A 27751-nucleotide genomic window follows, 5' to 3' on the forward strand; every position below is an offset into this window, starting at 1 on the left:
ACTCCCTTCTATGATACTCTTGAAAAGTTTTTTAACCTGAATTCGTGGCAAAATTATAATTTTATTTTCACAGCGTATTCGAGATTTTCTACACACGCGAGTATCTCGTTAAAGATCCTTGTGGAAACTAACGAGTTGTATGGTTCGAAGCGCCTGTAATATCGTGTAACCTCTTCATCGGTTTGTCCATTAGTGCTAAATAGCAGGTAAATAGGTATGTTGGAGAAATTCAAGTGCCTTTTAATTATAGTGAGTAAAATATGTATACCTTCAATGTATGATTTTCACTACTATAAGTATTTTTGATCTCAAAGTATGCTATTATTAAGGATTTAGAGTTCAGAAACGTATTTTCAATTTTACGGTGGAAATTTGTATTTTGTTACGCAATTCTAGAAATGTTTATCTGATTAGAAACTTCCTAGCGAATATTGATAAATTAACCAGAAATTTGTATTTTGATATAATATGAAAAAAAGGGATATCGTGGATGATATATAGAAAGGATTATTAAGGGGATGAAAGGGATATCAGTTATAAATTCACAACCCTATATAATTATTTTATGCATGTGAATTTACACAGCGTGTGGCGATCGAAATGAACATTGAGGATTTCATTGATTTTTCTAGTCCTCAGATATATTAATGTTGTTTCATTACGCAGGATCTGCAAAGGTAATAATTATTATGCTTTCGTAATATTTTCACTTTTCAGCTTCTCATAGAACTAAATACTATTTTTAATGCACAGTTATCGTTGTTTAATGCCTCCTACGGTTTATTGAGCTTTTCATAAGGATCATTTTATCAGTGATTGTTTATCAAAGGTTATGTAATATACGTGCTGTAATATTTACTTATTTTATGCAGATGAAATTCAGCTATTGGCAGACAAAATTAGGGGCTCGCATAAAAAATTGCCATAACCTTAAATTCAAATTTTGTCCAATGAGCCTACGTCTATAAAATTTTATAGACATATAGCCCGCTCTCACTGATTTAAATCTTTAATTTTTAGGAGGATTTCCTGCACTCTTTTCGTACCGTTATTGCAAAAAATATAAAGCTCTAGTACCGCGTGAGAGTTTACTGTATAAAGATAAAACAGTAAGCTTGACAATTTTTAGTAGTTTCATTCACTCGTTGTAATTGCCCCTCCTTTTTAACATATTCTCTACATATAATTGTTCACTTTATTTTTTCCTTAACAAACTTTTAGAAAAAAAGAAATAAAGAAGACATGAATTATTTTACATATACGATATTTAAATAAAACCTATACAACATAAACGTTTCCACTTTGATTAATTTAATCACTCGCAAAAGAAAGTCTCATGGTAAATTCCCTTTGTCACTTCAGTTTTCGATTGCTGCTTTACAACGATTGACAAGTTATAAATTTCGTATAATGGACATCTGACAGCTGAAAGCGATGACGGTTTTCCTCTTAAGAAAGCTCGCGCATAATTCATTGTCGTCCTTCACCTCTCTATGGCGTTTCTTGAATATTCCGCTATCCGAGGTAGAAAATTGCCAAAGTTACCCTATCCCACCCCAGGGAATCTGGAGGATTTCAAATGCACGTGTACCGATTTCCGAAATATTCATAGCATCTCGCCCGCCGTGGAATTTACGTTCGATACATCGGCTGAATGTAATGCCAAACGTTTCGCAGCCATACGATTGTACCTTTATCTACGTTCACATATTTATATGATTACATACGTGTGTCTACCAGTAGATGCACTATAGAGTCATATTATATACGTATACACACTTGCTCACGTAGAATCTAGCAATTCGGGAATCGTTGGAAAGTCACGTGTATTTCATGGCCGCCATTTCTATGAAATTGCGAATGAAACATCAGAAATACCGAATTTCTACAAAGTTGAGTACATGACTACAAAGTTCAATTTAGGTACATACAGTATAAATATAGATGTATACACATTTAGTTAGAATGTACACACAGTTACACCCCGTCCATGAAAATTGATTGAAACTTGCCAAAGCATCGAATCCGAAAGGGAAATGCTGATTTCCCTAAATTTTCATAATTACGTAATATCTATTCACGGCGATAATCACGAATAAGTAATTATCGTTATTCGAAAAATATTGAAGAAGTACGTGCCGTTGGTCGTACGCATTGACTTTTGAAATGCCTTTTCGTATTTGAATAACTTCATCGAACGAATATCTCGATATACAGCTGATACGATACATATGGTGAATTTCCTCGTGACGTTCACCCATGAAACTTATCCGAGGAAACAAACCATCGGTATATAATCGCTCGTTGAAAAAGTTCAAAAGCTTACGCAAACTTGACGTATATGGATTTGAGCATTTTTTTTTTCTGAAGCCTCTACATGCCAGAGTGGATCGTTTTATCGTGATTGGAAAGTAAATGTTGGCTCCTGCATATTTGCGATGGCAAAGAGCGTTTCGAACTCTGCCCTTCATGCGAGATTATGGGATATCGGCTTACAGTGCGTTTATTTTCTCGTGATACGGGTAGCAATTTTTATCAAATTTTTAATTTTACAAAATCTATTACGATTCCGAACTAATTATTTCGTGCGATTTTTAATTGATACTTCTTCCAAGCACTTATTCTTCTATTTTATTTAAAACTTGCTGCATAGATTGTACTCTATGTATGGTAATGCACTTGCATCATTTGCCCATCAGATCGAGTTCTATTCATGTTATCAGTACTGTAACTCCATACGCGAACTGTTCGATATGGGATATGTTTTATTTCGAAATTTCACATAGCTCAATGAATGCCCAGCTATGTTTTCGCAGATTTGATTCAATGGTATACATTCCAAATTAAACAGAATTTTCCAAATCAAGTGTTTAGTTATACGTGTAAACAGCATGTACACGTATGAATGATTCGTCGTAGAGAAAACATGCATACGAGTGGATAACAGAGTTCAGTGGATATTTGAATTGATGAGGATACCGATATACTTTATAGGTCGATGTTGCGATGCTCTCTTTGGGATTTTATTGAGATTTGAGATAATTTTCAATTTACCGAATTTCAATAGGTATATATGTATATCTTACATGGGTTGTAATAAAAATATTTCCAAGCCTATGCACTACATTTTAACATAACACTAGTATGGAAGGGAGAGTGAAAAATCATACGAAAAGTAAAAAAGTGTGTTATGAAATTTTCTTAAAATTCCCGACATTTTATTCCAGCTGTTCCCCCCATCGGACTTGATGCAAGTCTCTCGGGAACGGCTTGTTCCGGAGTTTGCGAAAGTTGCCGCGTGTAATAAACTGCAACGACATTAATTTCAAAGAGTGCTACCTGCTACGACACGGAAAAGTTTCAAGTGTATAACGATCATTAAAGTAAAACGAGCAGTGAGTCCTAATTACTGAATGCTATTTTATATAATAATATGAAATTCCATCTTAACCTTACACTTAACTGCCTAATTACATTAAGAGTTCGACTTAACGTTACAAAATACCTTTGATTACCCCAAATGGGTAAACTTCAACCGATTCAAATAAAAAGTACCGATATACAGTTCTATCACCATTAAGTAATGTATTTGTTCCTCTTGTAAATATTCGATGAATAGGAAGAAACCAATGTTCCGTATGGGATTAAGCTCCTTTGATTCAAAATATCATAAATCACTCGTATAACGTTCACCTGCCACGAAGTAGACGTTTCATAACGATAGCCTGCGATTAGTCATTTGCAAACCTCAGGTCGACCTTATGGATACTTGGCCGTAGCCGACATCATGTTTTTGCAAACGTATCTATGTGCACGTTATGTATGTAGATACAGGCGCATCGCACATTTTCACGTAATTAACTTTTTCTTCAAAATCAAATTCTCGCTTTAGTATATCATATAATACATAATTGACATTTAATTTTAAAGATCGATACCTTAATCTAGCAGCCTCTTTTGTATGCAACATATTCATAGGTTCTCTTTCTCATTTTTTAATTATAAATAAAACTTTGTGCGTGACAAATGGCAGCAGCGCTCTGAACAAATAGAGTTTCATACTGCATATCTATTCTGAAAAATACAATTAATGCACCGAGCAACCGATTTATACCAGCAATTTTCCAAACCCAACCATATTGCTACGTTAAAATTAATTAAAGTTTCTTGAAATCAGTCAGTTCTTTGAGAAATTAGTTATTTGATTTCTGTGCATAACGAATATTTCTTAATCGTACCACATTAGTTATTTCTAAACCAACTAATCTCTCTTCAATAGCAGCGACATTTTCTAAAATCATTCACTTTCTTTCGTAACCAAAATTAATTTCTCTTTAAATGAAACAGTCTGTTCACTATGTACGTGACAAGGCGTTGTCGAAGTAACAATAAATATTGGACTCTCTTGAAGCTTCACGTTCTACAAACAAAATCATTGAATTTACGATAGCGTGTCTTTGCTGGTCTATTGACTTAGTAATTGCGGGTTCTACCCTAGGTATTTCAGCTGGCGATCGATTCGCATCAGTTCAAGACTTTTCATTTCCGTCCCATGACTCGGTCAGTACTGTGGTCGAAGCGCCATGTCAAATTCAAATTCAAGGGACTCTTTTAGGTTGTAGACCATAAGAAAAGGGGCTCTTAAAAAGGAACTGATCTAGTGATCTGCTCACAGTCAAATTTAATTTCAAGTTGGAGTAAAAAGCCAAGACGGAGTTGGTTATAAAGAGGGAAATTCTTTACTCACCACGAGTACATTCATATGTAGTATTCATGATGCTAAGTGCGGTTTTCACCAGATATCCTATCAAACCTTTTTAAGGACCTTTAATTTCTTTTTCAAGGAGTGATCGCCTCCCTGGAGACGTAGCTAAATGTTGGTCCATGTAAGTGAGTCCTGTTAAGGCCAAGCACTCTCTAAAGTTCACACAGGGGTTGACAATCTCACTCTATCGGTTTTGGAGGACTTCGGAGATTCGGGTTCTATATAAAAAGGTACAGCTTTAGAAAAGGTTGAATAGCTGATACTGAAATCCCTTTGAAGACAATGGAGACAGCCACAACCCCTATTTAGAAAACAAACAGGAAACAAGAATTCGTTGGCATTTACAGGAAAATCTGGAGTTTTGCAGTATCGACAAATGATTATTTGTAATTGCTTACGTTGATAACGATTTTGTTTCGCGACCATATGAAGATACAAATAACTATGACAGTGACGATATCTGTGATCGTATTGATTACAGATCAAAGAAGAGTTGCTCTTGATATGCAGTATCAATCAACGATTTACACATGTAGAGAATTTTCTATTAAAAATTACAGTGTAATGCAGTATAAATAATATTTTCAGTGTAACTACAGGGTAAACCAGGGATGATGTAGAATTTTGTACAGTGATACTGTAAAAAAGAAAAATTTTAGATAGTGCATATACTTTTTACTATGCTGGGTGGTAAAGGTTTGAGATCTGGAAAATATGCTACAAATATTGTATACTGCATAATCAGTTGAGTTTAGAAGAAGTTCTAGCCAGCCACTAAAATATGTATGGACAGTCGTAAGTTTTACTCTGTTAAATAGTTTTTCGTGTTTATGCTGCGAAGCAACATAAAAATTACTAAATTTCACACAAATTTGAAGCTGTAGTGGTAGACGGTCAGTGAGCTTCGGGAAACTTCGATTTGTAGGGAGACACACGAATCATCAGAGCCTGAAATGCTGTCTTACCATAAACTATCGCGTCTATCGATCTGTACGTCGTGTTTTCCTGTCTGTTTTGTGGCATTAGTGTAGTTTTTATTTTCGTCCAACATTCATAGGAATCGTTATCTTAAAGCAGGCAAATTTGACCACCATTTAAATTTGACTCGAGGATCTTAACTATGCTGCATAGGCAAATTTGCTACGCTGTCAAAAAAATACCGTGTCCCAGTGTTGCGAGGTTCGTGGATAATATTTACCGAGGATTTCGGAGAAATACTGAATGTAAAATTGTCACCGTGCACGAATAAGATTGAAGTACTAAGCACGCATTGTTTCCTCCTCTCCCATAATGTGATGAAAGCATCTCTAAAATTCAAAGACTTTCCCTATCCGTTAGTGGACAATACTCTGCCACGTTCTGTAAACCTTTGAAAGGAATCCCGACTAGAAAGTATATATAAAAGTACGATAAACCATAATGCGGGTGGAGGCACGTTAAAAAGGAACAACGGGTAGCACCCTGAATAGAGAAAGCACAGTGTCGCAGAGCCGTTATCTGTCTGACTTGGAGGCCCTGTAATTAACTGCTGTCAGAGACACAGGCGCTCGAAACAAAACGAAGAGAGCTTTCCACTCTCCCTTCGGCCACTATTTCCTCTATTTCTTTCTAACACGTCTAATCCTTCGAGCTATCCCGTTGCAACCTTTACCTTTCAACCCCTTCCGTTCGCACTTTATTCCTACCAATCCAATTCTTCCTAGGAAATTTACCCAGACCCGATCCTGATCGCACTCTTGACACTGCTTCACATTCCCATAGCTATTTCGATCCTCTATAGCATAATCCCACTAGGGGTAGGCACTGAGGGTGCGGACTACTGTCAGACCTGCCAACCCCTCCTGATACCGAACATTGAATTTACGAACCGGAATTCATTACGATTACAATCGATCGTCCTTGCTTGTTTGATGGATGGAACGACTGTGATAGGTTCAGTGAGTACCACCCCAAAACATCCATAGTAAAAATACATATGTACATAATTTAGTATTGTATATATCAGCTATATATTCTACTCAACTAGCCAAAACGTAATATGGACGATATCACGAGCATCTTCCTGTGAGTTAAAATGCAAAAGAGTTTCTCAAATTTCACAATGATATCGAGACCCAAGTGTACAGCTATACAAAAAAAGTATACATATACATATACCCCTTTTATAAAGGATCTACTTTCTCACTGGGAGAAATTAGATACAAGAGGATTGTTCCGAAGTTTTAGTAACAATATAATTTACTTGGGTAGATATATTACGTCCGAAAGAAATATTGCTTTTTTTTACAACACATATTTTTTATACAACTGCACATGTAATCTGCACTAACTATTAACGTGATTATGATTTTCCAATGGTGTCCGTGCTATAAAATTGCATCTTGGACATGAAAGATTTCATACAAATTCTGTTCTCACGTTATAGATATCTTGCGAGGAAGTATTGACGGCATGCAAAGACGAGGGTAAAGCAGTAAGAAAAAAGAAAAGGAAAGAAAAATAAAAAAATTTGTCTGTTGCCACAGACGATTTTTCAATCGTGCAGAAGAGACACCGATGGAATTGTAATGGCTAAAAGTTACGTGAAACGACAGAAGTGTAACGATACGACAAAGCGTAGGGTGACGTAGCGTCGTAGAAGATCGTGGCTTGAAGGTGGATGTGGTACGTCGGCGCTTCTGGCGGTCTGGATGGTTTTGCACGCAGAAGCATCCTGGATTCTTTCTGGTGCAGTAAGCAGCTTGCGGCTTGAATACCTAGTAGTTTCTCGAGATTATTTATTTAAGGACATAAAGGAAGCTTACTATGCCGACGCTGGGTTCGGTGAGCTTGCATGGTAACACAGCAGTACCTCCCGTCTGCGCTAGAACCTCCTTAATTGGCTCGGGAAACGTCAGACAATCCCTCTCGATTTGATTGTTTGCCAGATGTCTGCGCTGTAACACGGCCTCTGCAACATCAAGGACAATTCGTATGAGCGGAATGGAATCTCGGGGTTTCGCATTTTATATATATTTTATTTCTCCCCATTTTACATCGCGACGGATAACCTCAGGAGAATATTCTCGCGTATCGGAAAGTGTCAAAGGACAAATGCACGGGTACTCGGTGAAGCTGGAGAGGATGAGAGAGTTAAAGAGGATAAATGTATCGTCAGGTTTCTTGGTTATGGCGTGTGTCAGTTTGATTTCACTAGAGAATCATCTGAGCGAGTTGGATATATCGTCTCGTGTTACTACCGGAGTGTCTCGTTCGTACGATATTCTGTTACCTGGTACTGAGAAATCTTGAAGAAAGTGGATAAGCCAGCAAAGGCTGCGGAAATAATATAACTTGGATTATCTCTAAACTTTCGGCGGTATACAGTGATAGGTATCGGTAACAAACACGTTACTAAAATTTACTATGAAAATTGGGATATAATTTACTCTCCACTTACAACCTGGCTTGGAATTAAATTTATTATAGCTTATAACTTATAAGTTAAATTCTGCACTTATTTTTTACCAATATATTGTATAAAATTGGAGCATAATTTAAAGGCGTTCTAAAACTCGCACAATATTAAAGTATAATGATCATAATATTTTTTTTACGGTTTAACGTGACCACTTCGTGGTCGTATTTGTTACTGTTACGTTGTTAATTCACTTAATCTAACAATATGTTTTTCTCAGTGTATACGTTGTTGTCATTACCATTGTTAAAAAATGAATTACAGATCTTTTTCATATTATCACAGACTCATTACCAGCCTCGTACATTTATACACGAAGATGTATATCATGTACTTACTGCAGCATTGGGTTCTTTCATCCTAAGGGTTTCATCTTCCAACCCCAGAGGATAAAGAGGGTTCACTTCAACTCAAAGTCTTTGTTTCTCTTTTGTGACTCTCAAATCAAAGGAGAAATTTCCTGATAACAATTACAGTAAATTGGTCCTGTTCGAGGGTTTTAGACATGCTCTAGAGGCCAGAGTGTTCCTTCCGTGAGGGATTTATTAGCACGGTTAGTGAAGACTAAAACGAAGGACATACTGGAGGCGAAAAGTTTCTTCCTGGACGAAAGATCCTTCGAGGTGTGACGTAGTCTGTGGTGGCGGGAGAAAGCGAGAAAACGTTTTTGGCTTGGAGAAGGTGAATAGGTGGGTTCACACTACGTATTGGCAAAGTTCAGCTTGTTCGGGCCCTGAACTTTTTGACCTGCGATTTATTTGTTTTGTCCACATTCGCTAGCAACGTCCACCGCAAAATATTGTTCTTCGTGGCGATTTACTATAGGAACTACCCTTATGCAGCTCAAACCCTGTCCCATACGTCGTTCCTACGTGTACCGTTTGTTCTCGTTTCGCAAGGGCCGTTATTACTCTCTAACGCACGCATTATGAGTTTGCATTGTATCGTAACCCGAGGTAAATGGATATTCTAGCTTATTGCTATTGGATCGTTCGTTTACCTCATCATTTCGGATATTACTGTGCAAGCTCGATAAATCTTGAGTGTTAACACTCCTTTGTGACATTTTATTAAGGTCTCATTGCCTCTTGCTTAAGAACAAGAACAAAAGATGAATTTCGTATTTCTCGTTCAATAAGTGTTTATACTGTATAGGTTAGCGAAGCCGTTGTGAAAGAATTTTTTTTTGAAAGGAGAAGTCCTATTGAAGTGAGTTTAGAGTAGAAAAAATAATTATTCATGATAATAATGAGAAATAACAATTTGGAAAAATTTTATGAATTTTAAATTGGAATTTGATTTTGTGTGATAGACTGTAGATAAGGATTTTGAAACGCTATGTATATTACGTTTTATTCTCAAAAGCATAAAGTTTATATGATTGATTGCCTTTATCGTTCATTCTAGATGACGGTTATTGAAATATATGGAAATATGTTTTCAGTGATTCGATGCTACTAACCTAATACAAAATTTAACGTACTGGTCTTTCCCCAAGATTCTCTCTATGTATTATTTCCTGCTTTTGAAAATTGAATATTTGGATGAAAGTTTTTATAAAGCTTATTTTTAAATATTTCCCAGGTAGAAATGTTAACAGGGCAGAACTTAGGACCCGTAAAAAGTTCCCTAATGCTGAATTTGGTCCCGATCGGGAAGCAGACAAGCGCCTCATCCGGTTTGTAACGCGTTTCACATGATCTGGCAATGTTATTGTAGCCTCAATCAGGTAATCTTTATATCTTCCCCATTAGCGCTATTATAGTAATGCAGCATTTTCCAAATTTCATAATTCGCGGCATTACTGCCAAAAGCATGAACAATATTGTACGTGATTGCAAATTATCTCACTTCTTGACTTTGCACTATTCCTAATTTGTCTGGTTAAATGTTTACTGGCACATGAAAACTTAGATTTACTCCCACTTTACACTTGTTCTGACTCCAGCAAATTACTCACTTCGTTATTGGCTTCAGCAGAGTCAGACATGAAATAATTGAAGAGATTGGTAATTACACCGGATATACGTAGGGATCTTTTGTCTGTCAAATATGAATTGTACGTTTTTACCTCCCCGCCAATTTCATAGGCCTTATTATAGCAATTATAATTTAGTTGCTTCATGTAATACACTTTTTCGTATTTTCGCACCCGCGTTTGCGTTCGAATTCGTTGCCTTTTATAATCCATCTTGCACGACAATAACGCTGCGACTGATGGTTGACACACGCAAAGAGTACATAGTTGACTGTACAGTGCTATCTGAATGTAATTTAGAGCATCGTATACTGTAACAGTAGGAACGTACGACGATTAATGCGCCCTCTGCACAAATATAGATATCTTATTAAAACCTGATCGGGGTCATAGTAGTTAACATTATTTCAGCCCGAATGAGGAAATATGGCTTCTGGAAAAGGGTTTCCCGATCAGGCTACATTAGGACATGATATCTTTAAACCGTGACTATAATATCCTGAGTAGCGCTTGATTAATGCCTGACTAAGAAATAGTGGTAGCACCACAGTTCCCGAAGCCCTCTTCCGTCCCGATTTGGGCTCGAGTACACATGAGAAATGCTTTAATACATTCTTACCCGGGTTAATTTTTTCGCTTGACAAGCCAAGAAAATCCTATCCCCTTCTATCCCGAATAAGCATTTACGAAGAATCAAAGGAACAGAACGAATTTCTTTTCCCAGGAGAGAGAGACTTCGAGAGTTCACTTCTGTAGGACACAGTAGATTCGGCGCTTTTCAAGCTTCTTCAGCTTTTCCTCTTCCTGTGAACAAATATCCGCCATTTGTAAGAACCCACGTCGTCGACGAAAAAATTGGGTTATCCAGTTTATTCCGTAAAAACGTATTCCTTCATATCAGTACCGATAGATATTCTAGGATGATTATGGTTAACGGAAATAACCCTAGAGTCATATTGAAAAGTTTTAACCGAGACTGTACAATACCTCTAGCGAATCCTTAAAACAGTAATGGACTCGGTACGTCGTATTGATTTATTAGATGGCAATTGGACAAGTTGAAAGTGATCGTGACTTTATCATTAAAGTAATCATATAAATATTCGTCCTATGGCTACGTTCGAAATGCATCTATCAACTGGGTCGTTTGTAATTACACGAGTTATTCACTCAACTATGCAGACGGAGGAATCGCATAGAATTTAAGATTCACTCGACGTTCGCCTTACTTGCTTCCATCCATCCTTCCCTATCTTCCCCACCTTACCATCTTCCAACTTCCATCGAGTCTTAAATTCTTGGAGTCTCAGAATCTCGGTTGACGAGCGTCTTAAATTACATTACCCATTAGAGCGTATGCTTTAAAACTGCTCGCTCATTCCGATGCAACACAAATTCCTGAACTGGAATGCTTCACAGAAAATTCACAATGCCAATTAAAGTATCCTGCTCGTGCATATATTACTGATTACAAGGCAATTTTATTACTTACGTGTGAATACGATAAATCAAGAAAAGCTTATTACGTTAATTTAATTTGTAGGTTATAAGGATACAGGTAGCATTCAAAATGACCATCTTAAGATTCATTTCCGTTCGTATCTCTAGGGACTTCTTTGGACGCTACTTGAAGTAAAATTGAATCGGATGCCATAGTAAACCCAAGATTCCCATTACGGGAGGTCAGAGTGTGTCAGTTGCATGCCGTAGACAACTATTAAGTTATCTTACATAATACTGTGCAGACTCCTCGAATTATTTGAAAGACACGTTAACGAGTTAGTGCACTTTCCTTATGTTCCATTAGTAGTTTCCAGCATGCGGAACGTGTCTCATGTTGTTCCTATAATGTAACTATGCCCTGCGGTAAGGGAGTAAACTTTGAGTTTAGAATAAATCAGTCGGTTCCTTGAGATTGCATAGACCGGACTGTGTAGCAACGTATAAATACATGGGTACAAGCTGTAAGGGAAATAGAAGTTTGTCATTTAATTATCCCTCTGGTAGTTATTCTAACCATTGGAGTAAAACTTTTCAATTATTCAATGGGGACTATTGATCGCTACTGAAAGGAGTTTGATTAGGGATGAGGGTTAACGGATGGGGTACTAACAGGTATGTTTGAGCACTTATGGCTCGTTAAATCGGTAATAAAATTCTCTTCTGCGTCGACACAGATGGCCTATTGAGTAAAACCTCTTCGCCACGAGCTTTTACGCGTTTCCAATTTTCCGCCTAATTCTATAATGTTTTCATTTTCACGTGAATCGTCATTCCATCAGTCATAATCAATGCGTAGCATATTGCGTCAGAGATTTCTTTTTGCAGTTTACGACAATTTCATTTCAACATGCAATATTAGATAATATAGTTTTTACAGCGAAATTTCTTTTCTCGTTAGTTGATCCGGTTCGCGTTTTAAAGTGGCGCTACACGTACGTAAATTGCTAGATTAAAATACGTAACCACAAACTGGTCCGATTTATTTAACGAAACATGAGTTTTTGATGAAACGGTTCCTGAACAAAATATACAAATTTGCATAAAACTGAAATATGCCTCGATTCAGAAAAAATTTAATAGAACAAACTTTACAAATTCTACACAGAATGTACAAGCTAAAGGATACTATAGAAAATTTTATGTTAGCAGGTGCTAAAGGACTAACGATATACTTGAGCTATAGGGAAAGGATTCCATGAGGCGTGGACTGTCGAGGCCGTAACGTTAAACCAAAGTGATATTGAACGATAAGAGATTCTTCACCGTTTCGGCAATCCTTGGATCCAAAGTTTGGCTGGAAATACGTAAGGCGACGTGTCTCGAACAACTCTGAGTGTCAGTTTCTCTTACAATCCGACAACTTGGCCAAAACCAAAAGCGTCACTCACCGCCCTTCTAATCGGTTCAGATATCCTTAGAAACACAGTGTCCTAAACACTAGTGGTTACGATACAATAAACTATACAGAACTAGAACAAACGACACAAAACCATTTAAAACGTAAAACACGTCTGTCCCTAGGTTCGATCACATCGTGAGTCTCGCTAGGAATTTCGATAATCTGGAGGCTTTCCTAAATGCGCGCTGTAATACATTGCTTAGGCCAATCGTATTCGCGATTATATTGGTTTCCCCAGGGCGCTCGCGATCTTCAATTGTTTCGACGATCCTGATGAAACAGATCCTGGCATCTTTTGTCGTTGCGAGGGCTACAGTGCTAGTTTTGAGAGGTGGGTCTCTCATTGACCTCTACTTCTTCGATGAACGGTTCCAGACCGATACTGTAATCTCCTTATGTTCGCTGGATCGTAAAGAAGTTCGACGACTGTCCCCCCGTAGTTGGCTTTCCAGGGTGTGTGCTCCGGTCCTGATTATTCCTTTGCCTCTCTAGTGCGCTTCGCCAGGTTCGTAGTTGGCGCCCCCGGGACCCGTAGCAATCAAATTTTGAGTGGATCCCTTCGAATCCATTTAAAGATTCCAAATAGAAAAAAATATTCCCACGATAGAAATAAATGAAATTGTATAACATAATGCAATCCAACGCCACGGACGTTTTGTTACATGTATAAAAATGCTATATACATTTATTTAGTAATTATTTATTTCATATTCTGTTACTTCAACATTCTATGTTTGTTTATATTTTCTTGTCTGTATACTGACAAGACAAATGATGTAATTTTTTAATTCCCTCTTTTTGTTATACTTTCGAATATCATGCTTCTTAGTTTAACAATACATTGTTAAAAAAGAACAAAAGAGGGAAATACTAAGTTACGTGAATTTTATCGTACAGCATTGCAATTAGTCGGGTATCCAGTACAGCAAATTTTAGTTGGCCGTATATAAATAGACCAACAGCATCACATTGAAAATCATGAAACATGGGACGCACAATGCTTACAAAGAGCAGAAAAAGAATATATAAAATAGAAAATAGGTGGTAGGACTATTTATTCTTAAATATATGCCACTTGAAAGTAGCCAATATCGATGCGAAAAAACTTTGTCGTCTGTTGGTCAAATGAGTAAAACAAACATCGCGCTAACAGTTGGATAAAAAAAATGTGCTACCAAAGTTTTCAAGAATCACCCTCCTGATTTGTTAGCCATACGTAGTATCATTATTTGTATCTATACCTACGTCACACTTGATATCACTGACTGGCAGTCATGAATGCCCCTCGTTACGAAAGTTTTGCAACTGTCATCTAGTGTCGTTAGATTTCACAGTGACGAGCACGTGCACGCGTGGTACACGTGTAAACACATACACAAATACTCCCATATATATATATAGTGTGCGTCGTCTTAAAATAAAATGATCTTTAATAATAGGCACCATAGTCAACTTTTCCTTGAAAATCTTGTTTACGAAGTATTCCTATATCTGTCTCTCTGACAAACTTCAACGGATAAAGAGGATCCAATTGTCTATCGTTCAAATATATTTTCGAGTATAAATCTCTCGGTAAGCACTGCTCGTTAAGGCGCGTTTTCATAGCTTGCAGAAACTTTCTGATGGCTTTCGGATTTCGCATTTTATTTTTTTTATCAGCCTCATTGACCTCATCAGCTAACGTAGTTTTTTAATCAGCTCTCACCCATTGACACGCTTTACACTATTTAGATACTTACATGATTCGTGCTACCATCCAATTCTGCTTTGCCGCGCTACATTCTATGCAAACACCTCGACAGGGTGCTCATGTGCAAAAGTTCGTCAGGACTGGAGGACGAGAAAGTTGGTGGTTTTCCCTTTGATCTTTGCGTCCTGCTATAACGTAGTCTACCTTGTGCGAAATGTACGCGCGTCGCTTGAAGCCACTTTGCCACACGATAGGAAAGCATATTTAGTCGTTGAAAGTTCTAAACTTATTGTAAGTTTACTCGTCATTACCGTTTCGCATATATTCGCGCTGTTAAGGAAGCTCCCAGCAGGCTCTTATTATAATCATTTCGTTTTCCCTTGCGGTGTGCTTACTTTTAAAACTCATTTCGTTGCTACTTTAGCCGCGGGAGAAAATACGCCTTTTACGTTTATATACGTTTATTATTCTTCGGGAACTGCGACCGTGATATTTTAAAAGATGAAAGGGTGGCTTGCAAGTATTTTATTTTCGCGAATTGCGAGGATCTCACGAACGTGATATCGATACAAGGAAAAGTTTTTGACTTTTTTTTTGTAGGTGGTATTTCATTGTTACGTTTTGTAACGTGGCGTTAACGAAGCCGGAGTGACTACCTCTAAGAAAGATCGAAAAATAAATAAATAGGAGTTGTCAGGTCGGACGTTCGGCGTTAGGCGACACCGTGATAAGTGCCAGGCTTCACATTTCGAAGGTATCGGGTTCGATTCCCGATCAGAACTCCTAATTTTTTGGAAATTTCCAGCCCTCCAGCGCTCCCTGACGGCTCTCTGGGTAAATTAATTATAGCGGGGCGAGCCGGGAACCCTCTATACTTTCTATCATCCATTTTCTGTGATCTTACCTTATTCACTCTGATTCTTATCTTTACCGCAATAGCAAAGCTAATAATTTACGACCGATGGTATAAATACGTATTTAGTATTCATATTTTCTGGTACAATTCTAATGTGAAAAAAGTATAAATAACACACTGGTAATATATCTCAGATACTTATCACATTTCCAATATTATTACCTTTTCCTGTATACGAAAAAAAAATCTCACCCACGTGGGATTTTTTTAATAAAAAAAAAGAACTTACAGTTACTGAACAATATACGCAAGAAAAAACGGAAGGATAAGTGACATAAAAATTAGAGAAATACATCGTTCTTCATATCTCTTTATATTTCTCATCACGATAGTCGATATACATATAATACACTATGCAAAATAAATTGATCACCAAATTCTTTTCCATCATTCACCTTACGGTACTTCTATCGTTTTTCACTCTACTTACAAATCTTCTGAAATTTTAATATTTTGTAGACACAATAAATTATTATCAACCGATTCCTAAATTGTAAAGTCGATCCACCATTTATTTTATTAGATATTTGCCTTTAAGATTACCATTTTTTGTACGTACTTTGTATACCTAACACGCGGAAGGATACTACTTCTATCACATTTTGCATTATAGCTGCTAAATGGATCTTGCAATTTTTAAATAAAAACAGTGGAGTGTAAAGTAGTGTTGTGGCATTATTCTGAAAAAAGATGACAAATTTTAACCGCTTGGTTTCCGAAATATCGTCATATAAAAAATATGAAGTTATTTCGAATCGGAAGACGGCGACGATTCAAAGTCAATAAATTTGAATTTTACTTTTGCCTGAATTCTGGTATTCTGCGAAGGACTTGAAATAATAATTTTTTCGAATTACACTTATTTAATTTATTAGAATATATTAATAAAATATATTAAAAACATGGATTAATGCTTGCTTTTCAAATATGTAATTATGCAAAATGGAATTTAAATCCATTCGTGTGTCCTCCACTATTTTTCTCAAGAAATTATCTTTTTTACATTGAACACATTTCGAATGCTCGGCAATATTATCCATGTCGACAATACGTCTCTCTTCAAATACAGATTTTTGTGCTTGATCCATGAGGTTATGCAAGACTCCTTAACATTTGGCTGACTTCGCTTTCCACGCAGCCGTAACGGCTTTGAGCTGTTTATCACGTATTTTTTTTTTTTTTTTCGAATCGTCCTTTATACCGTACTTGATCAGACATTTTCTTTTGACTCCAACGAAAAATGAGTATCAAATACTAAGTATCTACACTAGCTAACTCAAGGGGATCGCACTGTTGCCACGATTATAGCGACGCACACTGTATGTATAGAAAGACTTACTCATGCATGAGGTCTTTTTCTGTGAGGAGATGTGGACTGTACAAGATCCGTCAAAAGTTTTCAGGCAGTAGCATTATATATATAAGGGTTGGGTTTTACTATACGCTGCAGTCGAAACTTTTGGTTCGTACGCATACCGATAGAACTACTTTAATAATAATTTTCTGTATCCGTATTTCCAGACAGAAACAGAAGAAAATCTTGGGGTCGAGAACAAGGCATCTCTGCGAATAATACGTATTGTTGTTTCTTCGCATATATTCAGTTCACCGAGATTCAGCTCGGTTATTCTTCCTTCTCTCTTTCCGCTTTCGCTGTGCAATCCGTTATCCAGAAAAATGCAGTCCTCGGGATCGTTCAAGCAAACAAGAATACATCCACTATACGGTAGCAAGAGAAAAACACACTTGGTGTGGTGGGACTTTTCACACACGATTCATGAATGCCAGGTGGACGCACTATATAATGTCTGGTTGGAGGGTATAGCTCCTGTTCGCAGCCGAGACGCGCAGTGACGCTGTTATTTACGAATCATTAGCAGAACTGCATTGACTGATTAAAAGGCAGAGACTTTAATGATTTTCCTGTGGGCTTCTAATAGAGGACCGAGCCGGCGTCGTGCTTTCGCTACAATGGCAGCCTCGTCTGAATACAAATAAGGTCCTGGTCGATCGGGCAAGACTCTAATTGAGAAAGTTCTCTCGTGTTCCCTCGATGGAGATAGCTCCGAAGTCTGCCGTCTGCCCACTCGTGATTAAGGCTGCTGCCTTCAAAACCTCGATTAGAATGGTTTATGAAGTGAGGCCTCTCCTGCCGAAACTGATTTTCAACGATTTACGCCCATCCCGCTGGGACTGTTGGTTTTACGTGAACTTCCACGAGGATCCAATTTGTTTCTGTTACCGAATGAAAGTTCATTAATTGCCAGTTTTCCCTTCTCCCTATAGCGCTGAATAGCTTTCGTAGCGCATTTGGCTGCTTTGAGCCAGTGTTTATTTTTAAATGTTCTCTAGAGCGGAAGGTAAATATGGGTAGGGAGTGAAAATGTCATACGTGTTAAGGGACATATGGGTAAAAGGCTTACCTGATCGTGGGTGTACGGGTCGGTTGAGTTCCGGTTATAAAAGATCTTACAGGTAGAGCACACTTTATAGATGTTAAAAGTACAAGATGCGATTAAAGAATTTAATTTTTGATGAAGAGAAGCTAGAATTTTATTCCTTTCTTACTGTTTATAGAAACGTAAGATGTTTAGATAGCATTAGGGTACCGAGTGCTATTTTTCGTGTTTGTGAATGGATCGAAAATAACGTGGAAAAAATACTCTCACAAGTTACATTAAAATTTTCAGAATCGCTAAAAAGAAGGTGACTAAGAAAAACGGGCTATAGGAAGAGCATGAGAAAAAAATTAGGATTAATTTAAAGATTAACGCGGAAATAGGACATTGTAATTAATATTTCAGAAACTGATAAGTGATCGATCAAGGTCGAAAATCTTAATCGAAAATGTTAAAAACTATCGGAATTCGATGAAAAGAACAGAAAGTTTGAAAATGAATTTTTCCATACGAATTAATTTTTCAAAAGAACCATCAGTCATACGTCAAAACCTATTACAAGAAACAGTAAGAACTTTCTCACTTTGTTGAAAATTACCTGTCGATCGATGTACGCTCTGCGATGCCAGAATAATCAATAGAACCGTGAACATCCTGAATTCCTCCGAGTCTTCAGCGTGAAACTTCTGAAGGCTGCAACATAAAAGGGAGCAATGATTACGCAAGCAGGGAAAATATCCTTGCATGCACGTATATACTTGTTGCAAGTTTGCTTTGTGCATACGCGTACGGTCGTTTTTACGAGTAGCTTCACTGCACCGTTAAAAAGCTCGAGTGCTACTATAGAGTAGAAAAAGTAAAAGCTCCCATCGAATATCGGATATCAAATAGAGTCGAGATGTGAAAAGGACTATCCAGGCGGACGTATAGTCGCATGAGAATGCAAGAGAGGATTCGATGATCACAAGTAAAGGTTACGTTACGGATCAGCTTCTCGTACGAAGCGAAACTCGAGGTAAATTCATGCATTTATATTCTAAACGCAAAATTAGCCCGAAGCGACCATTTGCATAAAATCGAATTAAAATCGGTCACGTGGCGGCACGAAAGCGGGTACGCTTTGTATCACACAAGGTTAATTTTGCAGGGTGCGTTTTTCAAGAGAAAACGAGATGAGGCAAAAGTGCGCAGGATGATCTATCCGATATCAAAGTTTATCACGAAAGGCAGCAGGTAGCAAGTAGATAGACCAATAGCTAAATAGCATTGAGTTGTTGACATGATAAATCAAACTCAAAGCATCCTGCCCATTGCTCGCTGCCTGCTGTTCCCTATCCGTTACCATTGATCTGATCGAGTCCTTAAACCTCTTTTTGACGAAATATGTGTTCACGCGCTATTGTTGAACTTACTGTTGGCCTCAAAGCTCCACCTTTAAGATCACGTAGGTTGACACTACTGTTACACTTCAGTCGGCAAACCCAAAGAACAAAGGAATGTGGGTTGTATGGGTTCAAACCGGTGTTAGGTTTTTGACCCAGGTCATATAAGTGATCGGGAATGTTGAGGGAAGACGGGAAAGAGTGCTGAGGTTTCCAAAGGCAGTATTGCATTACAGTAGGTTAGGTATTGCAAGTTCAGCCATATCTTCCCTACCCTTTATATGGCCATGTGACTATGGCTATTTATTCAAATAAACTCACCTTCGTTAAAAATAAGTTTTGAGGACACGTCACATATATCCATGTTTCTATTCGATGATATATCATGTTTCCGCCTGGCTGTAGAAATACCTATGGGATTTTTCACATCGTCCATGGCAACGACGTTCGCACCCCATTTTCCATATATATGGAGGCGTACAGGTATCTATATTACTTAGCCGGTGGAGAAATCGCAAAAAAGGTGAATATTCATGCGACACTTGGCTGACGTCGACATCCGTATTTGTATTCATTGGCTGTTCGCTCACGAGGTTACTAATAAGCTTGAAAGCATCGATGTATCGTATTCGATCGATATATCGATTTTCATAAGGTTCGTCGAAGAAGTTGTTAGCATCGATGCGTTAACTTTTACTTGAGGATGGGGCTGAAGCGAGCAGACTATTACCCCTCATTGTCCTTTGGCATCACCCCGCTTCTAACTGGTCCCTTTTCGCCACCCTCGAATGCAACCCCTCGTGCAGTCTCGCGCGAACAAAAAGGGACCCGCCTCGGGCAAGAACCGGTATTAATAATGCGGGACTGCGGTGTTGCAATAACGTGGGTGGAGTCTCCCGACCCACAGTAGCTTGATAAACGGATTCGCATAAGTTTTACGCTCGTTCCTTAACTCCTAACAGGAATGCATGCCGCGGCAGCTTCGTCTAAAATTTAAAAAGAGGCAACCCCTTGGCGGTCGGTGGGCAAGATTAATAACGGCACGCCAGCGGCTATGAAACATAGGAAATTTTCGATGCCGCCCCCTTTTCTTCGCCTGCCGCATGCTTTTGGCCTGATTGAACTGGAAATATTATTTTTCAAGAATTTCGATCCTCCGCGCCCAAGAATTTATCACGTTACATTTATAGCAGCTCGGCGATATCGCGAATATCCACGATCTGCTGGGTTCGAATAAAGAAATCGTCGTGTCGGGAATCAAGAGATAAAGGGTGTTTGTTTTTCCTGGAGGTCTAACTGCGCAAAGAGTGAGATCGAGTGGAAGAGAAGAGCTTCGTCCAGGTTCTCGTCTGTCTTATCTACATATTTTTTGATACGACGTTACAGCAGCCTTTCGAATCAACGCAGAAGCCTTTTACTATACGACTAAATCATCCGTAAGGGGAATATTCATGTCGTGACTAATTTCGCTGTTGAAAGGATTAAAATTCGGCTTACTGCGCGAATGGATGATACACTATAATAGGTATTAATCTTGGATTATCTGCGTCATCCATTTTTCACATTAAACTCGGATTTAAGGGCACATTAAAAGAAGATGGCATAGCGAGAATCGAAAAAAATTTGCTCGGTGATGAAAAGGACACAAGGGGGTGTAGAGAGGGAGGGAGAGATATCAATCTATTCGACTTAGGGTTCAAAAACTTTGTTGATCGAATGTACAAAGGAAGAGGAGGAAGTGAGAAATATATAATTAAAAAAAAACGGAAATGAGAATCACAAAAAGGAAGTAATGTAGAAAGAGCAGCGAGACGATTGCAAGGTATAGGTACAGTGAAAAGAAAAAAGGAGAAAGGGGAAGAGTGAGCTAAATGAGTTTGAGATTGTGATTTATTCTGTCGAGGGTCTCTGGAATCGCATTTACCAGCTATACATATATAATTCAAGCTGGGAGACAAAACGATGACAAGGCCATATCGGCATTGCGCAAAGTCTTTTTTGTGATACCTGCTTGGAAAGTTTGATTTTCGAAGCATGTATAGAGTGCGTAAAGTGCCCCATTTCCGAACAGTAAAGAAAAAAAAAAGAGTTGGCGCACGCGCGCATATGCAATACTCTATCTTCCGCACTAGGGCTTTTTTTGCGCATGCGCACTTCAAAATAGCTCAATTTTGCGCACTGTCAGTGACACCATCGGGTGTTTTTATTCTATTCGCCTGTTTCTCATACCAAAATGTCTTTTACAGGAATTAAAAAAAATTTCGTGTATAGCAAGTGCGGATGGGCGATATCCGATCAGTGTAAAGTCAGTACATTCTACACGTGCAATACAATATGGTTTATAACGTCGATTAATGCTATTGGTTCGTTAATGTATTTGGTAGCCTTAGTCACATGCGCGAAATCTTTTGGACTTGCGTGTGTTACGTCATAAGGAGTACGCTCGTTTCGGTAGATTCATCTCGTACCGTAGAAACGAATGATTTATTTGTTGGATTTCCGACGTCGAGAATCAAACGCAGCCTGACATTTCATTTCTGACCATTCCGAATCAGTGATTTGTAATATCCACGACATCATTTGAAGCTTAATAAGTTAACTTCTGGTCTGTCGCACGGAACGCCAATTTCTATCACATTTTTCACGGAATCCGTCGGTGCCCATATATGAGGAACGTGACATTACATTTTCTTCTCTTTCATGAAGGTTATACAATAACTTTTGTTCTCATATTGGGTTCTACGACATTTTGAATATTACCATGTAACGCCCATATATTCTACTATATCGTAATCCATCACTTTGTTTTTTTTTATTACCTGCAAAACCAATTTGGTTGTATTGCCGGGGAACAATTACTTACCGATATAGCACTTTGTAGCGTAAAATTACATTTTTTACAGAAATTGAAGAAAATTCAAGCAAGAGGAAAAATGTTCGAAGTTACATCAGGTCAAAGAATCACGAAAAGTTCAAAGTACCGGATGAAAATTTCATTATGGCATGGGGTACGTGATTGGACTTATGACGTGACGTAAGTAAAACTTGGGTCCATCCAAACAAGTTTTAAGAGTTGAAATTTTATCAAAATTCCGGTGGTTCGACTCAGAAACTTTAATTTTGAGGAAATGTCAAGATTTCTAGGCCGATTCTAATACTTTGGAGTATTGCCTGGGACATGTAACGGTTAACATTTGCGAGGGATGAGAACGGAAACATTGAATAATAGAGAATTTGATTAATTCAATGAAAGAGAAACGGATGTTAGGGTTCAGTTAAACAGACTGGACTACTAATTCCCATTGAAAAAGCAATATAAGACTCGTTGAAAAAAGTAATTTTTCTGGTCGATATTTTTAGAACGTTCCTCGCCCCTCCGAGAAAACCATGAATCATAGCATTGCCTGAAGTAAGATTTCTCAACCGTTATTACTAGAGCAATAAAACTCTTGCACCCTTCCAATCGACACGAGGCTCTCGCCCCTTCGTACGATATCTCTTTGCCATATTATCGTTCTAACATCTGTTGTAGCCGAATCAGATGCCTGATTGGGTTCACATTCCCCATAGATATTGGAATAAACGAAAATTCATTAATTTCTAAAACTTGTAGTCAGTACGCGATTTATAATATATGTGAAATTTTGTTTATTTTCTTATCACGAGCTTATCCCTAAAACTTCCTAGGCATATCAAATTAATGATTGTTACGACAAGTCAATAAGAGCAATGAGCTCAAATCTACTAACCCAAGTTTAACGTGTTTAGCCATTAGTGCTTTGTATTATTGCAATAAATATCAGTCGATTCGTTTGACCTCGTTAGGCTCATATAATATTCTTAACAAGGCATTTATTATATTCATGATTTCATCCATGGAATTCTATACGTATATATACATGACAGTCTCAATGAATAAAAAGGAAAATAATGTAATCTGATCTACTAATAAGTCAACATAAAACATTATGCTGAATCTATCAGCCGCAACACGCAAGTCTCCGTGATGAAATATATATTGTAACGAATTTCTTTTCTATTTCGAACTTCGAAACAAATTAATTTATTGAGTTTCTCATAGCAAAAAAAAAATAAAAAAAAATAAATCAATGATAATTATGAGATTTTAACAAAATAACAAAGCTCTTACATTTATAACAATTCTCATTCATTCACCCTCATGCTTTCGGAATATTTTACATCTTAGAATTGTTCATACAATATACATGATTTAAAACCTTATCTGAATTCAAGATTCTTCATGTCAAAGGTCCAACGTGGCGGTTGACTATGATGGCTTAACAGTCTGTTTTAGCTATTTAGCGTCGTCAATATAATTGTGAATTCGCTGCGCACGTTGCTCACATGTGATAATAGTTTATGCCTTATTCTTTTCCTTTGAATCACTGAATTCACTGGCCCTGTTACCTGGTAATCGGATACAATTCACGGATAAAATTATCTTTCAATATAATGTAGAATATATTCTTGGTATGAATTAATAAATACCTGGCTCGTCGAATTGACACACGTGTCTCCTTAGACGGTTGTCAGTCAAAAGGGACAAGCTAGGATATCTCCTTCGGAATACGGCACCGCAGCGAATGGAGGAGGAAAAGTGATATTTGCGCGATCTATCGATAGTATTAATTACCATGGAGCAGGTACGACCTGTCGGTAATTCGTCACAATATCTATATAATGTCCTAATAGGTATACGTAGGGCACATCATAGCGACGTTAAATCAATAAAAAGATGCAAGGTATCTTCACTCGAAATAAATCGACAATTATCAAAGTTCATTCGCATATGTAAGATTTATATACGTTCCAATAAAATAGTCTGATTCTCAATTTCGGCTTTATTTTTTGCGGTTGAGTCTACAGTAATCCAGTATGTAACGGATTCAATCAGGTTCGATTTTATCGGATAAAGGCCTCAGCAACAAAGAAGCTATGAGACTTCCGTTTGCTATCGATTCGAAGCGATTGCATTATAGATCATGCAAAATCCAAGTGTCTGACTTTAATCGGGAGTAGATATACAGAGAGTCGAGTGCTCAAATCCCTAGAGAAATGGGAGTAGCGATATATCGTGCAGTGGGAGTGTCTATCGATCAGTAAATCTTGGTACAGATAACGCTTATGTAAACGTTTGGAATCCTCTAGTTCATGGAGCACTCTTGCAGTCTAGCAATGTTTCCGAGTAGCATCGCACATATATATGTGGTGTGACATTAATTTTGTGGGCTTTAGGTTCGGATCAATTAACCCACGAAAGTACTCAATATATACTCCAGGCATGGTGAAGAAAGAGAATAGGTGAGGTTGGGTTCTAGGAACGACTAAGCGCATCAATCACGCCTGTACATGGAAGTCCCATAGAATTTCCCCATAACAGTGAATTCGGGTCTCGACAGTTCGGTTCCCTGGAAAGTGATAGGATGGGTAAAGTTCTGGTTGGCAAGGGAGATAAAGAATTAAAGAGAAAGCAAAATAGAATTTAACGATTAGCAATAATATCTTTATTTAGAACGAGAAAAATGATTAAAAAATAAATAATCCAATTACAATGCACTTATGAATATTTCGTGGGAGCGATGTCAAACTTAACTTTAATGATACGAGATAACAATTCAAGGCGAGACAATCTTACAGAATGGTTTAATATGGAGTAAATTTAATTTTCGAGAGTATCTTGAGCAAAGTTGAAGGGAATATGACGATTTTAATGAACCACGTATATTTTGAAAGAGACCAGTAAATGGGCATGCAGTGTGGGCGTAAGTCATACGTAAATGCCTTCGAGCGCAGACGAAAAGTCACGCGCGTCCTTAAGATTTTCATCCAAACTTGTTATACGTTATATAATCCTCCTTGTACATGAGTGGTTTCGCTATGGAATAATTTTGACATTATAGCTGTACCGTGGATTCGATAACACCGTGAGACTATGAAGAAAAGATAAAAAATGTTGAAAGATCTAAATATCGTATAATAATAATATCCATGTGGAAATTTAGTCAGGGTTACGAGCGGGATGCGATCAGCTTTCCTTAATTATGATTGAGCTTTGATCCGGACACCCGATAGGCACCAGATCAGGATTGCACCGCTTTAGCCGCAAAGCCTTACGAGGCTTCTTTATCAATATAATATTATACTTTGGAAGTATCTTGAAATTGATCGGACTGTTAATACTTTTTTAAAACACATCAAACATACGAATGGCGTAATGGCATTGTTTTATAATTAAAACTAAATAAAAAAGGTCGTAGTAGACACAAGTTTATCTATTTATATAATAATATTCGATATTCTATTTGTATGGTTAATGAAAATTAGTGAAATAAAATATTTTTACCAAATCAGGATAATGTTCTAGAAATTTTCTTATGCCGTAAAGTCCTTCGGTGATCAGACTTGTGCAAAGGTATTCAGCATTTATCTATCAAAGTCTATCAAGTTTCTTGACGGCGTCTGATAATGTGCCCTAATGCAGTCTAATCGAGGGTCAGGTCAAGTATTCTCGCTAGTAAATCAAATCAGAGCCTTATTAAGGTCGCATTAAGAAAGCATACCCTCATAAATTTCTACACTGGTAATAGGTAATAGATAGTCGATCGAATTTCGTTGGTGAAGACGTAGTTGAGTAATTGGCAATGATGTAGGAGCATAGAGTAAACTTACTATAGCTTAGGGAAGAAAAATGAATAATACACGCAGGGCGCAAGGTGATAAAATCTGTATGTAATAAATCGCACAGCATTATCACCAGTTATACGATAATATAAGTATGACACGAAAATGAAACATTTAAAAAATATTAATATTGTCAGAAACGACGAAATCTGCCGGTTAGGCTAGTCTTATTCCTTTCCCCTGAAAAGGTTAGCCTGCAGGGAGAGACGAGAATTGAAAGACGCAGCCTGATACGGTTGTTAGTATGTGCGAAAAAAAGTGAAAAAAGATGACGCAATTTTCGAGATACAATTGCTTGCCGGCAATACAGAACGAAGACGCACGCACGATGTCGCATTTACGAAACGAATGAATTGTTCGGGACCCCTCAGGTTTCTGAACGGTACAAGTTCTTCCCCTGGAGCGTTGAAGAAAGTAATATCCCCCTAGATCAACTACAATGGCGCGGACTATTCAACTGGATGTTACTTTCTTCATGCTATCATAGAGACCTGTCAGTGGCCCTCAATGCCAGATTTTGAAAGATAATGTGAATCACACTATGAAATATACTTATTTTTAAACTAAATATTAGGCATAGCAAAAATTAATATTTTCAAAGTTCATGGTTATCGATTAGAAAAAAAGGTAGTTTGACGTAAATAAAATAACATTACTTTTCTTTGAGTGAAACGTCGTTACACTATTTTTAAAAAAAATTGTACACCTTATCTCACTAAAAATTTGTATTATGCCATATTCATATTGATTTCATTGTAAACATATAGTTGCTACGGTTAGTCTCGATACGGCAGTAAGAATAAGAAATCGAGTCTCTTCAACAACAGGGATACTGTACTTTGTATTCGAGGATGATCAGAACGAACTTCAAAACTGAAGTTGCCGAGTCTATTCGATTGCCGTGGTGAAGTTAAGTTGGTATGCTCGCCCTGAAGCAAGCTCTGTGGACTTCATGCACAATGGATCTGATAACTGATAGCGACTGTACCAAGAAAACTGTGTCAAAGAGACGTTAGCAATTGCCAAGCATCATTTACCGCAGGTGTAAAAGAATAATACACGTTATAAAAAGATACTTTATGTTTCTAGGAAAATTAATCGTTCTTGCAGTTGCCGTTAAATATATAGCCTAACAGCAAGATAAAGTTCAACCCGACCCGACTGTTTACCTATACCCGATGTACGTACACGAGCACATGCACAAAGATCGAATCGTAAAAGGACAGACGGTCGTGGGAGTATTAAAAAGTTTTTTGAAATTAGAAAAGTCTGTTCAAAACTTTGAAAAGTTTTGCCCGCAAAGGACGACGCAGTGAGAGAGCAAGTGGTGGGAGTAACTTCAAGTAGGCGAGAGTGAGAGAAAGAATGGGTCGGTTGGTCGCGGTGGTTGAGGAGGAGCCTGAGGTTGTGGTACCAGGATGAGGGGTAAATGATGACCGGGTATAAGGATGGAACGAGTACGTAACAGAGGTCACAAGGAGTGTGGGGTCAGTTAGTTGCGAAAGAGGGGGCCAGAGGCAGCAGTGGTGCAGGACTGAAGTACTGAGGTATTGGTCGGTT

The 27751-nt window shown here is 37.7% G+C and overlaps 1 protein-coding gene across 9 annotated transcripts in view; it reads right to left on the reverse strand.

Moving 5' to 3' along the window:
- The window catches only part of LOC107267014 (neural cell adhesion molecule 2), a 48472-nt gene that overhangs the window by 11514 nt on the left and 9207 nt on the right, over positions 1-27751 (reverse strand). For 4 of the 9 annotated variants that reach the window (XM_015738216.2, XM_025084302.1, XM_015738197.2 and 1 more), the window contains 2 exons: positions 18706-18800; positions 7570-7715 (listed from right to left, as the gene is read on the reverse strand). In XM_015738216.2, the coding sequence (XP_015593702.1) occupies positions 7570-7715; positions 18706-18760 (201 nt within the window). In that variant the 5' untranslated portion in view covers positions 18761-18800. Of the gene's footprint in view, positions 1-7569; positions 7716-16830; positions 17944-18705; positions 18801-23727; positions 23918-23998; positions 24044-27751 lie in introns of those variants that run through there. The other 5 variants (XR_003059494.1, XR_003059495.1, XM_015738224.2 and 2 more) reach the window with 3 other exon arrangements.

Source organism: Cephus cinctus, unplaced genomic scaffold (assembly GCF_000341935.2).
Source record: "Cephus cinctus unplaced genomic scaffold, Ccin1 Ccin1_scaffold0025, whole genome shotgun sequence".
NCBI classification, from domain to species: domain Eukaryota; kingdom Metazoa; phylum Arthropoda; class Insecta; order Hymenoptera; family Cephidae; genus Cephus; species Cephus cinctus.